The following is a 17,509-nucleotide window of genomic DNA, read 5'->3' on the forward strand; positions in this document are numbered from 1 at the left end:
TTGTTGTAAGAAGTCAACGTATAATGTTGAAAAAAGTTACGAAAAAACCCAGTTTAGTACTTTGAAAAAAAAGTCATAATTAAGTTTCTATTTCAAACTCACATTCACTTTTGTAACTTGACATTAATTGGCAGCATAACAATCATAATTATTAAATACACACATAAAAATAAAACAGTGTACAACAGCATCCCTGTATCAATGTATTGATCACTGCAGTGTGTGTGTGTGTGTGTGTGTGTGTGTGTGTGTGTGTGTGTGTGTGTGTGTGTGTGTGTGTGTCTCTCAGAGAGGCTTTGAAGTCTGGACCTGATGAGCTGAAGCCCACCAAACAATAAACTCTTTCATCCACCCCCCCCCCCCCCCTCCATCCCTCCCCCTCCTCTCCCCCCCCCCTCCATCCCTCCCCCTCAAATGCAATCATAGTAACTTCCTCTCCCTTTCTTCTCAGTCGACACCTTCTTCACCTCCTCCCTCATCCTGTTTCCTCACCTGTGAATCATCTCTTCCTTGTTAAGGCCAATCTACGTCTCTGTCGCTCCTCCCGCCCTTTTTTCCTCCCTCTCTTCCTCCCTCCCCCTCTCCCTCCCTCTCCCCCTCCCTCTCTTCCTCCCTCCCTCTCTTCCTCCCTCCCCCTCTCCCTCCCTCTCCCCCTCCCTCTCTTCCTCCCTCCCCTCTCTCTTCCTCCCTCCCCTCTCTCTTCCTCCTTCTCTTCCTCCCTCCCTCCCGCCCTCACCCTCCCTCTTCCTCCCTCCCCTCTCTCTTCCTCCTTCTCTTCCTCCCTCCCTCCCCTCTCTCTCTTCCTCCTTCTCTTCCTCCCTCCCTCCCCTCTCTCTTCCTCCCTCCCTCCCCTCTCTCTTCCTCCCTCCCTCCCCTCTCTCTTCCTCCCTCCCCTCTCTCTTCCTCCTTCTCTTCCTCCCTCCCTCCCCTCTCTCTCTTCCTCCTTCTCTTCCTCCCTCCCTCCCCTCTCTCTTCCTCCTTCTCTTCCTCCCTCCCTCCCCCTCTTCCTCCCTCCCTCCCCTCTCTCTTCCTCCCTCCCTCCCTCCCCTCTCTCTTCCTCCCTCCCTCCCTCCCCTCTCTCTTCCTCCTTCTCTTCCTCCCTCCCCTCTCTCTTCCTCCCTCTCTTCCTCCCTCCCTCCCCCTTCCTCCCTCTCTTCCTCCCTCCCTCCCCTCTTCCTCCCTCCCTCCCTCCCCCTCCTCCAGGTGTTGCTGAAGTTACTTTGTAGTATTTGGGATTACTTTTGTTAACGAGAATCAGTTTAATCTTCCAGCTCGTGTTTGATCAAGGATCTGCTTCTGTTGCCGTCTAAATGAGAGCCAATAGAATCAACCTCCTCAAGGACGACAGTGTTCCCGTCTCCTGTAACAAACGGCGTCCTCGTGTGTCTTCCAGGAGTCCGCCGGCTTCCAGAGATGGACCAGCGCACCACCGCCAACGTGCACTACACGCTGCTGATCGCCTGCGTGCTGGTGGCGTTCTTCCTGGGCGCCATCTTGTCTGGCTTCCTGGTGTCGTGTTACTGCAGCCGCAGCGCCGCTCAGCGGGCGAGGAGGCTCGGCAAGGACCCCGAGGCCTCGCTGCCGCACGCCCTGTCACTGCGATCCCTCGCCAAGCTCAACGGGCTGCTGGACGGGCCGCCGAAGGTGAGCGGCGCTCCGGACGCTCGCCGTCTTCATGAAGCAGAAACAACTTTACACCTATTTACTACAATTCAGCAACAATCTTCTAGAATCAGACCGTTTTCATCCGTTCGCTAAATGAAACAATTATACAGATCACTCCTTCCATCCCATAATGTGAAGCAATGCATTGTGGGATTGGTAAAACGCACCGCCCGAGGTCAGCGTCGCTGAGACACAGCAGAGACACGCTTCCGTCTGAAAACATTGGCTTTGTTGTTGTTTTTATTCGTAACTGTGAGACGACAAAAACAAAGCAGACAAATAAATCAGTGAGACACGATCGGGAAACATCCGTCAGCCTCGAGAATTATTCTACTTTACGTTTACAACAAAGATTCAGAGGAAAACAAATTAAAGTCGTACATTTACGAAGGAAAAAAGGACTTTCTGAGATTTAAATTGATGAGAAATAACGTGACTATTTTCTGAAATCATAAAGTCGAGGTCATCGTCACATTAAACATGGAACCAATCAGGAGAAAAGGTAGTGATGAGGTCATCGCTTTGGTGCATCAGGACTAGAAACCAGCAGACCATGAAGGGTCACAGGGGTCGACTTTAATCCCAAATATGTATTTCATGTTTGTTTAACGATGCAGGAGGACAAACTGGACCCGTCCTCCGCCCAGATGTACAGCTCCTTCATCCCCCCCCTCCTCACCCCCGGACCCCAGGGCCTGATGGGGGACCCAGACCTCAGCCTGTCCCAGGTAGGAAGGGCCAGCCTGGTTACGTCACCATGGTTACGGTCTCCATGAGCTTCTCCACTATACGATGATATAGAATTACTTTGATAATATATTCTATGTGTATGGAGAGTCTGACTGCCCCTTTAATACACGTGTTTGTGTGATGATGTCATCGATGACCTCAGAGTGGGTCTAACCTGCGTTTAGTCTCTGTCTCAGGGTGACGGTGAGCTGTCCGGTCTGCCGACGCCAGACTCCACCCCCGAGCTGCCGATGAAGAGCCTGAAGGCGCTGCGACACCATCAGAACTGCAACAACGCCGCGAACAACAGCCCCAGACCTGGTCCCAGCTGCTCCGGATCCAATCTGGGATTCATGGCCGTGGTCGGGAATGCTGTGACCCAGCAGCAAGTGTTTCCCTTCTCTCATCACCATGGCAACGGTTTGAGCAATGGCGCAGCCCGAGGAGCGGGCGCCTCTTCGACTTCGCTTCACCTCCCGGCAGAGAGGCAGGCAACGGGTGATGAGCGAGCCGGCGGCGGCGGCGGCCCCCATCACCACCACTCCCAGCAGTCCCTCCCCCAGGCGGCGGTGGACGTGTCGGCGCTGGACGAGCTGCTCAAACACATCCACGAGGTCAGCGCGTCGGGGACCGGCGGCATCAAGGTGCTCACCTCCACGTCCTCGTCCTCGCTGTTCCCCGGGCATGCCGCGCCCTCCTCCGGAGGACATCATCATCACCATCATCATAATCCCCACAGCCAGACCCGCACCCACCACTACAACCACAGCCATCACCATAGCAACCACCACAACAACAACAACAGCAGCGGCGGTCACCACCACCAGCAGCAGATCCTGGAGACAGAATCGGCGCCGTATTACAGCACGTCCACGCTGCCGAGGGACGGCCTCCCCAAACGCCTGGACGCTCCGCCTCAGAACTCCTCCTCTTCCTCCGCCTCCTCCTCTTCCTCCTCCAACAACCCCACCTCCTCCACCTCCATCCCATCGTCCTCCTCCTCGTCCTCCTCCACGCCGCTCCAGCAGCAGGTGATCCTGGAGACGCCGGGAGCAAGCGGCGTCTCCGTGTCGCGCCAGCTCTCCCAGCGCCACTCGCTCATCAAGATGGGCAGTGGGGGCAGCGCAGTGCCGCGCCACCACAGCTTCAACCAGCGGGGGGCGCCACACGCACATTTCCTCGCCAGGATGAACACCAACAGCAGCAGCAACGGCCCCCCGGCAACCGGCGGCAACACAAACAGCAGCGGCGAGGGCCGGCGGCCGGCGGCCTCCTGCCTGACGCGACAGCACAGTTACAGCGACGGGCCGCATGTGCAGCGGGCGGCCGTCGTCCGGAGGACGGCGTCGCTCAAACCCCAACTCCCCCCGAAACCACTGTTCCTCCCGAACACGGCAACCTCGCCGGCGGCAGAGTCAGGGAAATACAACTACTGAGGTCCAACATGGCCGACACAGGACCACATCAGAGACACAACGGAGACCGCCGCCGAGTCCTGAAGAGACCTAGAGATGCAGACCAGATCTCTGACTCGGGGCAGGCGGGGGGGCTCGAGACCACTCCCCCCCCCCCCCCCCCCCCGCCCAGACGTCCTTGAGGTCCGAAAGTCCGGGTTGAAGGCGTTTCCTTCACAACTTTGATCCAACGTCCCGGGTCGTCGCACCATTAGCAAACATTCACAAACGAGTCGGGAATCGGACCGCTTTAAAGCCGGCAGGACTTCCGGGACCTTTGGGACCTCGGGACCGCCGGGACCTCGAGTCAAGCGATGGCGTTTCTTGTCACAGGAGAAACGTCAGCATGTCAAAGACATTTCCTCTGGAAGTCTGTTTGACCGTCTGAAGGACGGCTCTGGTCTCTGAGTCTGGAAGGATCCAGGATCTGGAAGGATCCAGCAGACCGGTTGTTGTACCATATTGGTATCGGACACACGGAGGATCAACGATTCCCCGAACGACGTTTAAATGACTTCATCAGGTCTCTGATCTGTAAATCATGTTTAATAGGATGAGATCAATGGGTTCAGTCCAGAGATTAGACGGGTCCCAGCGAGCTTTAACTTCCAGCTCACAGGATAAAAAAGAATCGGAAGGTTTGACCTCCGTCATGAAAGGTCGGGTTTCCACCAGACGTTTGTGTTCACTACAGTTTTATATTTTCAAAAACAACAAAAGACTAAATAAGCAATAAAAGTTACCATGGTAACATGACTGAAGGAGGCGGGGCCTAGCACCAGCGAGGGGCGGGGCTTAGCACCAGATAGGGGTGGGTCTTAGCAACAGAGAGACGGCGGGGCCTAGCACCAGAGGCTCACTTTGACCCACGTACGTTGACAGACTTCCCGGTCGGAGGTCGGAGGTTAGCGGGATAAAACGTTCGGAGACGAGCGACGGCAATAAGACGGAGACTAAAATACCTGTAAATAAAACCAGGACCGCGTAGACCTGAACTCCTGTTTCCTCCAATCAGCTGCTCTCCTTACATCACCGCTGACCGACAGGACCTTTCTATTCGTTAACAGCGAGCTCTTAGCGGTGAGTTCAGGGAGCCTCCGACATCTTTGAATCAGGGCTCAATAACCATAAATGGCCATATGACAGCTCGATGTACGAATCCAGACAAACGAGGGAAATCCGATTCAAACTTCTAGATTTTACACTTTTATGTTCAACTCTCAAGATGTCAGACTTTCCAGCTCAGAAATCAAACGGGAGCAGAACGCAAATCCAACTGGTTTCAGAGGTCATGTGACCGCCGGTACAAGAGAAAAATGGTGGTTGTTAGTTGCCATGGTGACGACACGCGTCAGTGAGGCTGTAAAGTGATGTCACAGCTCGGCAGCACCGATGAATGGATAGTTAGCTAGGTAGCTAGGATGCTACGCTACAATGGTCGCTATGGTGACCACCGCTCTGACCCGCTCTCACAAACATACACACTCACACACTCTCACAAACACACACACACACTCTCTCTCACACACACACACACACACTCTCACAAACACACACACACACACTCTCTCTCTCACACACACTCACACACACACACTCACACACTCCCGGCAGATTAAGCAGTTACAGAGCAGTGATGCTGCAGCAGAGTGAAGGAGACCAGAAGCCTCTGCACCAAATGATGCAACGCCTGAGTCCAGCGGGGGGGGGGGGGGGGAGTCAGCGGAGAGCGCGTTGACAAACCGGACTGACTGATGGCTTTGTTCATGTTTTGTTCGCCATCTTAAATCAAACCTGGTTCTGAGTCTGGACGTCCTGTTGGTTCTGAATATGCATCTAATAAACTCAACATTTAACAACAAAGAACTCTTTAGATTTCTTTCCTGTATACACAGTTCTGTTGGTGCGTTTGAGGACCGCCCGAGTTCAGAGCGGCCACAACGGCTGTGGCCGCTCTGAACGAAATGTGTCGTCAGAGGTGTGAAATCTACAAGACAAACGAAACATTTGAGAGTTCATGTTTGTTTGGCAGAAGAATATAATAATACGTTAGAAGTTTAATTCACATAAAAGACCAAATATGGAAAAATAAAAGGTTTCAAAAGAAGTTTCCGTTCCGTTCCAGTATTCTTCATACAGGAAGTTCTTAGGGCTCGGAATCAAACTTGAGAACTCTTCTGGTACAAATGTGTCACATACTAAAAAAATGGTAATTTTCCAATTTCCGACTATAATTTATTCCAAGTAAATAAAAAGAAATACAAAACATTTAACGTTGGTTTCTTTTGTGAAATGAAAATAAATCCTTCGGCATCAGAACAGAAACAAACATTGAAGCGATACCAACAGCAACGAAGGTCAGCGGTGATGTGAAGAAAAAGGCCTGAATGGTCCTTAAACGCCCCGCAAGGCGTCGCAGCAACATCGTGAGCGGCGAGTTTCGTTTCCACGACGATGAACCAGATGCAACAAAGTAACGAGAATCTGAAACGAGCTACTGTCGGTTTATTACATCCGACTCTTCGTTTCCGAACGTTTTCACTGCAGGAAATAAACACGACGGCTCTTTTTATGAAAAAATGGGGGTTTTCTATTGAGGATTGTAACCTTGAATGTGTAACGTCAGAAGCTTCTGTTTACCTTACTGCTACTAATGAACAACGGTGTAAATAAAAGCTACTGTGGAATATTTTCTGGGGGGTGGAGTGATTCATATTTACGTGGACTTTTATTTTGAAGTTGCGAGTGCAAACCAAGAAAAACAGACCAAAACGGTCAGTCACTCCAGTGTACAAACCTGGAGTCCTTGAAGGGCTCCAGAAGTTCTTGCTTGGATGATTATGGGAGACTTTGGGATGTGCTCTAATAAGAAAAGGGGCTTCTGGGGATCCAGGGGCCTTTGAGCGATTTCTACGATGAAAAGGACGAGAAACTCCCTCCTGGGTTTTCAGGAGGCTTCAAGAGTTCCTGACTACTTGACAAAACTTTTTGCGAGTGGGTGGGTTCATGGGTTCTTGTAGGGTTCTAGGGGGCCTTGGTGTCTGAAGGTTGGCTGAAGGCTTTTCGGGAGACCCGTAGGTATGGGTATCACCTGGGGGATTTCAAAGCGTCTTTGAGGGGATTTCAGGATGCCCAGTGTCTCGTGGGTGTTCCTTGTGTAAGGGCTCCCGTTGGTCCTTGTGATTCAGGAGACCAGTATTTCTTGATGGATATCACATAGGCGCATTCCAAGTTTTTGATGGGAGATCCAAAGATGCTTGAGGAAGTTGTAGGAGTGAGTTATTTCCAATCCAGGACTCTTACGGTGTCTAAGAATCTTTCAGGGGGTCCCTCTGGGGAATCCAGAGCTCCTAAATGGCCTCATTTATATAGCTTTACAGTAATGACTGACATTCACCCATTCATACACACAGTCAACCACGCAGGGCAACAGCCGGCTCGTCAGGAGCAATTAGGGTGAGGTGTCTTGCTCAGGGACACCAGGCACTCAGCTAGGAGGAGCTGGGATCGAACCGGCAATCTTGCGGTTGCCAGCCAAACGCTCTACCTCCTATTCTAGGTCCTTGAAGGGAATGCAAAGGTCCTAAAGGATGCTCTTCAACTCCATTAGTCCTTGGGTGCATTCAAGAGTTTTTATGGGGTCCTTGTGAGGGTCCCAATGGTGTCTGAAAAAGCTTGAGGAGACTAAAAGGTATTTATGGTGATCCCTGGGTTTAAGCTACAGGGTGACCAGAAGGTTCTTGAGGGGTCCGAGCTATGTTTGAAACACACCAGGAGATCCGGAAGTCCTCAACAATGGAGGCGTGGGAATGTCTCGATGACTCGTCACAGTGACGGAACATAATGGTTAGTCTCTCTCCTGAGATCTCCTGAGAACCCATGAGATCTCCGGTTCAGCTGTTGGGGGCAACATAGAGAACCAAGGATGCGATCCGTCGAGAACCGGTGGACCCTTATCAAACCAGATTGTGAGCTCCGTGAAGACTCCCACGTCGACTTGACAAAGTTATTAACAATCTGGACTCAGTTGGTTATAATGAACATGTATTTTATATTCTGGGAGCAGATCAAGTATGAAGCCGGCTGCTTAAATGGGTTTTTTCTTTTCATTCTGATCAAATGAATCAAAGGATCTAAATGAGGTTCTCATCTGTCCCGGGACCAACAGGAATACTGCAGTGCTGCTTCCCGTGACACATAGACCGGCACCTAGAGCAAGAAACCACATGAAGGACTTCATACTATCAGCTCTACTGAGTTTCAGTAGTCTTAGATGCAGTTTCAGGGGTCTTTGATGAGGTCCCAGGAGTTTTGAAATTAGGTTCGGGTATTAGCAAGGAGAAGCTCCGACAACAACACACACAGAGGGCCACCACTATACCTTTACGTAGCAGTGGTCACTGGCGGTGTCCCAAATGCTGGAGGGATCTGCCAACCAAGGATCCTTAAGGAGGCTCTAGAGGTCTTTGATGTGACCCAGTTAGTTTTGGTGATTGCAGCAAGTCGAGCCCCTGAAGAGGGTCCAGGGGTCCTTCAAGAAAGCCAAGAGTCTTTAAAAGGGCTTCAGAATGGTATCAAGGCTCCAATTCATCGGTGTTGGGTTCAAGGGGCCTTGAAGAGGTCCTTGAGAAAGTTCGAGGGAGAATCTGACCAAAGCAGGAAATGTGTTTTGGGCTTTGTTTGTGTGAGTAGATTGTAGCACAAAAGCATCCACGTACCATAGAAGAGCAAAACCACAAGTATGTAAATTATATTTTTTATCCTCAGTGTGTATTCATAAACACCAAATATTTACAAATATATAAATATATTATAGTGTTTTATATAATCTGAGCTACTGCATAAATAAGATTTTAAATGTTTAACTAGAAACCGTTTTAGATGAGGAGCTCTGCCTCCACCTGCTGGTGGAAAAGAAGATGCACCATCTCACATGTTACATATTTCTATTTGTCCGGTTTGAGTTTTTAAAGTGATGGATAATAAATGAAACTACTTGTGAACATAAGCAGACACATCAAAGCGTTTGAATCAACGAGAGAAACGTGAAAGTGACTTTTCCGAACGTGTTTTTATTATTTCTGTAAAACAGTCCCTTATTGTTGACTTTAGTTCGGAGCAATAAATCCATATTAAATCGATATCTTGATTCAGGAGTAGATATCCTGTTTTTAAAAGACGTTAACGATCAACGTTATTGTTAATAATCATAAATATTTGGTGAAAACACCTACGGCGAGGTATCTGGTCAAGAAAAAAATATCGCGATGTTTGATTTTCTCCATATCGCCCGGCGCTAACGGGCGGCAGATTGTTTTTCTGTCCGACAGACTTCAGCGCCACTTTAGCTGCTGCAGGTTTGAATTCAACGTTTGAGGCTCCCAACCGGACAGACGAGGGAACACGCCGCTCGTTCTCCAGATCGGGAACAAATCCAACGTCTTGATGTTGTTGATGATGTCGCTGTGAAACGTGTTCGCAGCAGCAGAAGAAGAAAACGGTGAGAACTTTGATTCCGTCTCAGATCAGTTTCAATCAAACAGTTTAAGTTCTGCTGGTTTGGAAGCTGTGGTCCAATCCTTCCTCTGGATTTACTCCGGGTCCTGGTCTCGGTCTCAGCTCTGAGGCGGTTTCTGTCCCACGTGTGTGCGGATGTGTCGTTTGTAGTTGGAGTTGTCGCTGAATCTGCGTCCGCAGGCGGCGCAGCAGTACGGTTTCTCGCCGGTGTGGATCCGCAGGTGTTTCTGGTAGCCGTCGAAGCGTGTCAGTCTCTTCCCGCAGATGTCGCAGGTGTAGGAGCGGTCCACCTTGGCGTCCCCCTTGCGGTGCAGGTGCACGTGGCGGGCCCAGTGGCCCTGCTGGGCGAACGCACGGCCGCAGATGGTGCAGATGTACGAGTCCACCACCTCGGACAGCGGCGCCTCCGGGTCCACGCAGTCCAGCCCGCCGTTACCTGAAACCAGCGCCGAGGCGTCGGGGTCGTCGTCGTCCAGGTCCGAGCAGATCTGCTGGTCCGAGGAGGGTCCCGGCTGGGGGTCCAGGTCCGAGTCGTCCAGGTCCACGAGCTTGGAGAGCGAGGAGGTGATGTGGTCGTTATCCTGCTGGTTTCTCTGAAACACCAACTTCACTTCGTTCTGCTCCGCCGTGTGACATGACTCCTCCCCCTGCTGCGCCGCCCATAGCTCCTCCTCCTCCTCCTCTTTGATGGGAGGAGCCTCCAGCTCGTTGAGACCGGAGCTCCAATCCTCACAGAGAGCTGCAAATCACAAAGAGGAGAGTCAGGACGCGTTTCAAACCAGACCGTCTGTGAGATAGAAGACAACATCAGTCCAGAGACCAGACCAGACTATGTGGAGGAACCAGAGACTGTCTGTGGTCCCCCAGAGGTCTAGATAGTAGACCACATTAGTCCAGAGACCAGACGAGACCATGTGGAGGAACCAGAGACTGTCTGTGGTCCCCCAGAGGTCTAGATAGTAGCTCACATTAGTCCAGAGACCAGACCAGACTATGTGGAGGAACCAGAGACTGTCTGTGGTCCCCCAGAAGTCTAGATAGTAGACCACATTAGTCCAAAGACCAGACCAGACTATGTGGAGGAACCAGAGACTGTCTGTGGTCCCCCAGAGGTCTAGATAGTAACCAGAGACTGTCTGTGGTCCCCCAGAGGTCTAGATAGTAGCTCACATTAGTCCAGAGACCAGACCAGACTATGTGGAGGAACCAGAGACTGTCTGTGGTCCCCCAGAGGTCTAGATAGTAGCTCACATTAGTCCAGAGACCAGACCAGACTATGTGGAGGAACCAGAGACTGTCTGTGGTCCCCCAGAGGTCTAGATAGTAGCTCACATTAGTCCAGAGACCAGACCAGACTATGTGGAGGAACCAGAGACTGTCTGTGGTCCAAACAACAAGGTCTCTGCTGTATTTATGTCTAGATGACCTTATTTGGAGTGTTGATGGAGCAGCTACAATGTTAGCGTAGCCTAGCACCATCAACCAGACTCCATTCAGAAAACCAGCGTTTTAACAGTAGTTATCTTGTGGTCTTGCAGACAGACCTAACAAAGCATGACTCAGCACTTTTTACTGATCACCATCATGATGGAGTTATTTCAGCATCCTTTCCATCTGGTTATTGATATTTAATCACAGATCAATACTTGATTCTGGGTCCTCCAGCTGTGGTGAACCGGTTCGTGTGGTGAACCGGTTCGTGGGACTCACCTGTGCTGTTCACCTGCAGGGAGATCTGCGGCTTCCTGCTGAGGTCCAGCAGCCGGCGCTGGCGGTCGATCTCCAGCTTGGAGCGGGAGATCTCGTCCTCGTACTCGGCGATGGTTCTCCCGAACACCCCGAAGATCTCCTCCGCGGCCTCGGTGAGCCGCTGGTTGATGAGCAGCCGCAGCATCTCGATCTTCGACATGTTGGTGGTAAAAACGGCACGAGTTCGCTCTCCAAGGCGCCGTGCTCGCTTGTTTACGAGCTGCACTTCCGGATCAAAGTTTGCGCGCATGCTCAGTACGCTTTTCATTGTTAACTATTGGATTGAGACGTGGATTCACCGCCACCTGCTGGACTGGAGGTCTACATACATGTTTCTTTCATTTATGACGTTTAAAACTTCCATTATACTATACTATTATTATTTCTACTAGATTAATTCTATTATATTCAACCAATTGTTTTATTGTTGTGATTAATTTATTTCCGAGGCACAATAATTACGGGATAATTTCCCTCGGGATCAATAAAGTATCTATTACACATAAACAGTGATATTTCAAATTCAATAACTACTAACATAAATCTATATTGAAAATGTAAATGAAGGGATTAACATTTAATTAAATAAAATAAAAAATAAGTACCATAAAGAAAGACAAAACTCTTGGAATATTCAGATTTTTATTAAAAAGTAAAACAGCCAAAATGCATATATAATATATATATATACACACATAACGTGTAACCACATCCAGCTCCTCTTCATACCCGGATGTTGTTGTCTCCACACGGCCAATCAGATGCTCGCGAGAGGACTGCCGAGACCCGGAAACACAAACACTACTTCCGCTGCACTTCGCTGGCTTTCACAATAAAAGAGCGTTGATTTTTTTTTTTACCCGCCGTGCTTTGATGAGAAGATCCGTGGTGGAAAGTAACGAAGTACATTTACTGAAGTACTTTACTGGACTACAATTAGAGGTACTTCACTTTAAACTTCTAGTTTGCTACATTCATTTGTACGGAAGAGGATTAGGGCCACATGTGAATTTTGTTTTTGAGTTCTAACTTTAAAGTCAGAACTAAAAATAAATTCACATGTGGCCCTAATCCTCTTCCGTTCATTTGTACTTTCATTATCAATATAAACTCAACAAATAAATGATTACGATAAATTTGAGATCAAACCTGGTTATTAAAATATTTAAAATGTATTTAATATATAAATACAATAAAAATACATCTTAAACATAAACTCAGCTTAAGAAAGAACTGTTGTAATCTTCAACAGGTCAGACTGGATCCCAGCCCGACTCGGACCGCGGTTTTTCCTGGTGAAGATTCTCATGTGTCTTTCAGAGAGTTCAAACCGGACTGAGGTTCTCTGGTCTCGTTCCAGTCCTCACTGTCATCAGTCTCTGGATCAGAGGAGTCTCTGGTCTCAGGGTTCCTGTCGGGTCCTGGTCCTCCACAGTCCTCTCCACCGGCTTCTGGTTCCATGTGTTCAGTTTGTCTCCGATGAAGCCTCGAGAACCGACGACCGACACATTTGTGGTATTTCCGCTGACAGATCCAGCTGAACCGTTGGTCACAATCTCTGCAGCTGTAGATTTTGTGGACTTCCAGATGTTTTTCCAGATATCTTCTCCAAGCAAACTCTGCACCACAAAACGAGCAACGGAACTGTGTTTGTCTCGTGTGGATCCTCATGTGTTGAACTAAAGACTCGCTGTCGCTGCAGCCGGTGTTACACACTGAGCAGTGGAACGGTTTCTCCTCGGTCATGTGACCCGCCATGTGAGAATGTAAGCTTTCATTCTTTGCAACTGTCTGACCAACGAATGGTTTCATGTCAGTGTTACATCCTGTATCGCTGACAGACACTTCCTCACTCTTCAGATGCTTTGGACCTGATAGATCTGGATCACCGTGGTCCTCAGTCTTGGCTTCAGGTTCAGCCTTGTCATCAGAGCAGCTAGATGCTTTCTTGCTACTATTATATCCATCATTCACAGAGACTCTTTTACGTCTCTGGTAAGTGAACCCTGACTGATGTTGCCTGGTCTCTTTCCAAAACTCAACGTCAACACTGTCATCAGGTTCAGAAGACGGTTCAGTCTTTATGTTAGTCTCTGGTTCTGGTTGGATATCTGGATCTGAGCTGCTTGCTGGAGGCTCCGCCTCTCTGACCTCCTCAGTCTGAAGACCGACACATTCATGTCTTTGAGTCTGATACCGCCAGGTAAATGTTTCCTTACAAACAGGAACTTCTTCCTTATTCAGAGAGTTTAAACCAGACTGAGGTTCTCTGGTCTCCTTCCAGTCATCAATGAATTCAGTCTCTGGTTCAGAAGAGTCTCCAGCCCCATCGTCAGGATCAGAGTCCCCGTGTGGTCCTGGATCAGAGTCCCTGTGTGGTCCTGGTCCTCCACAGTCCTCTCCAGCAGCTTCTGGTTCCATGTGTTCAGTGTGTCTCTGATGAAGCTGTGAGGACTGAGGTTCCTCTTCATCATCTTCACTCTTCACAGGAGTGAACGGGAACTTGGTGATATCAGCCTCCTCCAGTTCCTCTTTAATGTGGGGGTCCTCCGGGTCCTCCTGGTCCAGACTGGGACCCTCTTCTTTCACCGCCAACAGCTGCTGGACGTCTGCAGGACAGAATCAAGCAGAGACACATTACTGAGCACCACTCAAAGAGAACTGAAGCAGTGAAACCTTTATTGTCGTATGAACACATCGACACCGTCACTTAGTCCCACAACGTCTTCTCGTCGTCATGGAGACACTCCTCAACCACACTACACCATCGACACATACGTCCTAAATGTTGGTAAATGTCAGCGTGCTGCAGAAGCCTACACACTAACGAGATCAAAAGCACAATCGTGTGAAAGCAGCTCAATCTGGCAACACTGGTTCTGCAGTTGTTAAAAGAATGATTTCTGTCAGTGGAGCACGGCGGCTCTGAAGGAAGCACAGTTGGAGAACAGTTTCAGTTTCCATCAGGAAGGATGTGAAGTGTTGTTAGGAATGTTTTCTTTACTTCCTGGCCAAAAAAAGCTTTGTTTACAAGCTCTCCACTGAAAGCTCGGCCACAAGTGGAGCAGCTGCCTAGTTTCTCTCTTGCCTGGATTCTCATGCATTTCTGCAGGTCGGGTAAAGGATTTCTTACATTTAGAGCGCTCGAGTGGTTTCTCTCCCGTATGAGTCCTCATGTGAACCTTCAGATTTCCAACTTCGGTGAAAGTTTTGCCACAAACAGAGCAGCTGAACGTTTTTTCTCCTGTATGAGTCCTCATGTGAACCTTCAGATTCCCACCTTCGCTGAAAGCTTTGCCACAAGTGGAGCAGCTGAAGGGTTTCTCTCCAGTGTGGATCCTCATGTGTTTCTGTAAATGTCCCCTCTGGGAGAAAGACTTCCTACAGACGGAGCAGCGGAAAAGCTTTTCTCCAGTGTGATATCTCATGTGTTTCTTCAGATTTCCACTTTCGCTGAAGGCTTTGCCGCATGCTGAGCAGCTGAAGGGTTTCTCTCCTGTGTGGATCCTCATGTGTTTTTGTAAATGCCCCTTCTGCGTAAAATACTTCTTACAAACTGAGCAGCTGAACAGTTTTTCTCCTGTGTGACATCTCACGTGTTTCATCAGAGTTCCCCTGGTGCTAAAACTTTTCCCACATTCAGAGCAGCTAAATCGACGTCTCAAATCACCAACAGGGACTTGATCTGGTTGTAAATGTCCATCTGGATCAGAATTCCCGTCTGGTTTTGCTCCCCCACAGTCCTCTCCATCAGTTTCTGATTCCATCTGTTCAACTGAGCTGCTGGTTGGAGGCTCCGCCTCTCCGACCTCCTCAGTCAGATGAAGCTGACACGACTCACGACCAACACACTTATGTCTGTTGACCTGCAGACGCCAGGCAAACCTTCTGTCACAAACGCTGCAGCTGAAAAGTTTCTCTCCCGTGTGGACGCTCATGTGTTGTCTCAGATCGTCCGCTTGAGTAAATCTTTTACTGCAAACTGAGCAATTGAACATTTTCTCTTCTGTGTGGCGTTTCATGTGTTTCTGGAAATGTCTCCTCTGTCTGAAAGATTTCTTACAAAGTGAGCAGCTGAAACGTTTTTTTCCGTTATGGTTGCTCATGTGTCTCTTCAGATTTCTCTCTTGGTCAAATCTTTTCCCACACTCAGAGCAGCCAAATGGTTTCTCACCATCACTGACAGGAACTTCCTTATTAGAGTCTAAATCTGCCTGAGGTTCTCTGGTTTCCATCCAGTCCTCACTGTCATCAGTCTCTGGTTCAGAAGAGTCTACGGTCTCAGAGTCCCTGTGTGGTCCTGGATCAGAGTCCCTGTGTGGTCCTGGTCCTCCACAGTCCTCTCCAGCAGCTTCTGGTTCTATGTGTTCAGTGTGTCTCTGATGAAGCTGTGAGGACTGAGGTTCCTCTTCATCATCTTCACTCTTCACAGGAGTGAACGGGAACTTGGTGACATCAGCCTCCTCCAGTTCCTCTTTAATGTGGGGGGGCTCCGGGTCCTCCTGGTCCTGCTGGTCCTCCTGGTCCAGACTGCAACCCTCTTTAACCACCAACAGCTGCTGGACGTCTGCAGGAAACACACATTGAAGACAAACACCAGTTTATGTTCAAGTCAAGTTTAAAACGCTGGTTTGACATTTTTATCACTTTTATTCTCCAACACCAAGAAATACATTATCATGTAGTACTACAGTAGCAGTAGTATAAGTAGTATTAGAAGCAGTAGTAGAAGTAGTAGAAGTATTCGTAGTAGTATTATAGTTTTAGTAGTAGTATTAGCAATAGTAGTAGAAGTAGTAGTCATAGTAGTATTAGTAGTAGTAGACATAGTAGTAGAAGTAGTAGTAGTAGTAATACTAGTACTAGAAGTAATATCAATAATAATAGTAGTATTGAAACTACTACTACTAGTAGTAGTAGTATCAATAGCAGAAGTAGTACCAGTACTATTAGTACTAACAGTTTGGAAGCTGAACTGGTCCTGGTTTAGGTTTTTGAGGAGGTTTCGCCTCCAGAACTGATACCGATAACAACGTAAATGATTGTAGTACTCTGATACCCCTGCAGGTACAAGTACACTCTTAAATAAGTTCCCACAAAGACCATGAATCCAGCTTTGTAATTACTTTTAAAATGATCTAAATGTTTTAATGTGATGAAATCTGAAATCCTTTGAAATTTGTTGAAGTTTAACCACGTGTTTATAGATGTAGAATCTTAATTTAGCCCTCAGAGTTAATTACATTCATGCATTTCATTTAAAAATGTACAACATTTAGGTTTTTAATACTAATCCAGACTTGATGTGATGTAGTGACCACCAGACGCCACCAGAGGTCAGTGTCTCTACAGAACTTCTCCCAACCCGATCACAGCTTCTGATGGAGGCGTGTGAGGAGTTCAAGCTCCTCCGTAAAAAGAAGAACTGTGTCTTAATGAATCAGATGATGTTCTCTGGTTACTGTAGCGCTTTAATCTGGAGCTGAAATAATACATGAAACAAAGTTGACAGGTACGGTGGCTGAGGAGGAACAAGGAGAACTCACACTTTACAACAGCTCCCCCCAATGGATCTGAGCCTGGTCTGGAGCAGGCTAGCTCCACAGGATTAATCTCCATGGTAACTTATTCCATAACATATGCTACATGCTTTCATGCTACCGGATCACGGGATGAAACGTCCCACGTAACAAAGGAGAACCAGATCCTCGGATCCCGACTCATCCTGGCCGAGGAGGACCGGAAGTTGGGAGTTAAAGAATCAACCTGGACCAGAGGAGCCGCAGACAGCTCAGTCAGAGAGACGTGAAGGATCCTGTGGATGAGACACGAACCCTCTTCAGAGACCTGAACCAGGACGAAGCTTTCAGTGAGATCTTCCTCGAAAAACCTCGTAAACACAAGATCCTCGACGCGCAGTGAAAGCGGCTAGCAGGAGCTAGCAGCTAGCTCCTAGCAGCTAACAGCTAGCTCCTAGCTGCTAGCGGCTGCTGTGTGTGGGTGCTGTAGCTAACGTTAGCTTAGCACAACAACATCGTCAGTAAAGACGTTTCCAGCAGGAGAAAGAAAACCAACCTGCTTCTCTCCGCAGCTCCATGTCGGCCTTTAAAACCACATCCAGCTCCTCTTCATACCCGGATGTTGTTGTCTCCACACGGCCAATCAGATGCTCGCGAGAGGACTGCCGAGACCCGGAAACACAAACACTACTTCCGCTGTTCTCCACTGGCCTTCACAATAAAACAGCGTTGTTGTTTTTTTACCCGCCGTGCTTTGATGAGGAGATCCGTGGTGGAAAGTAACGAAGTACATTTACTGAAGAACTTAACTGGACTACAATAGGAGATACGTAACTTGAATATGTCCATATACACTTTAAACTTCTACTTCTACAA

General features: G+C 48.7%; 3 protein-coding genes across 4 annotated transcripts in view; 1 reads left to right on the forward strand and 2 right to left on the reverse strand.

The window, feature by feature from the left end:
• Positions 1–5,547, forward strand: part of LOC311027701 (semaphorin-6D-like) — a 41,252-nt gene extending 35,705 nt beyond the window's left edge. The window contains exons 19-21 of one of the 2 annotated variants that reach the window (XM_084031840.1): positions 1,394–1,644; positions 2,283–2,393; positions 2,580–5,547. In XM_084031840.1, the coding sequence (XP_083887966.1) occupies positions 1,394–1,644; positions 2,283–2,393; positions 2,580–3,830 (1,613 nt within the window). In that variant the 3' untranslated portion in view covers positions 3,831–5,547. The remainder of the gene's footprint in view (positions 1–1,393; positions 1,645–2,282; positions 2,394–2,579) is intronic. The other variant, XM_084031841.1, reaches the window with a different exon arrangement.
• A 3,651-nt stretch (positions 5,548–9,198) lies between these two features.
• LOC311027713 (uncharacterized protein) lies at positions 9,199–17,283 on the reverse strand. The gene is made up of 3 exons (XM_084031859.1): positions 17,190–17,283; positions 11,076–11,435; positions 9,199–10,104 (listed from the first exon to the last, which is right to left on the reverse strand). Exons 2-3 carry the CDS (start codon positions 11,380–11,382, stop codon positions 9,464–9,466), a joined length of 948 nt encoding a protein of 315 aa, XP_083887985.1. The 5' UTR covers positions 11,383–11,435; positions 17,190–17,283; the 3' UTR covers positions 9,199–9,463.
• Positions 12,188–17,169, reverse strand: LOC311027707 (uncharacterized protein). Its single transcript, XM_084031851.1, has 3 exons — positions 16,661–17,169; positions 14,248–15,681; positions 12,188–13,723 (listed from the first exon to the last, which is right to left on the reverse strand). The coding sequence occupies exons 1-3, from the start codon at positions 16,731–16,733 to the stop codon at positions 12,420–12,422; spliced, it is 2,811 nt and encodes a 936-aa protein (XP_083887977.1). The 5' UTR covers positions 16,734–17,169; the 3' UTR covers positions 12,188–12,419.
• Positions 17,284–17,509: the final 226 nt, after the last annotated feature.

Source organism: Eutrigla gurnardus (genome assembly GCF_963514095.1).
Source record: "Eutrigla gurnardus genome assembly, chromosome: 17".
NCBI classification, from domain to species: Eukaryota; Metazoa; Chordata; class Actinopteri; order Perciformes; family Triglidae; genus Eutrigla; species Eutrigla gurnardus.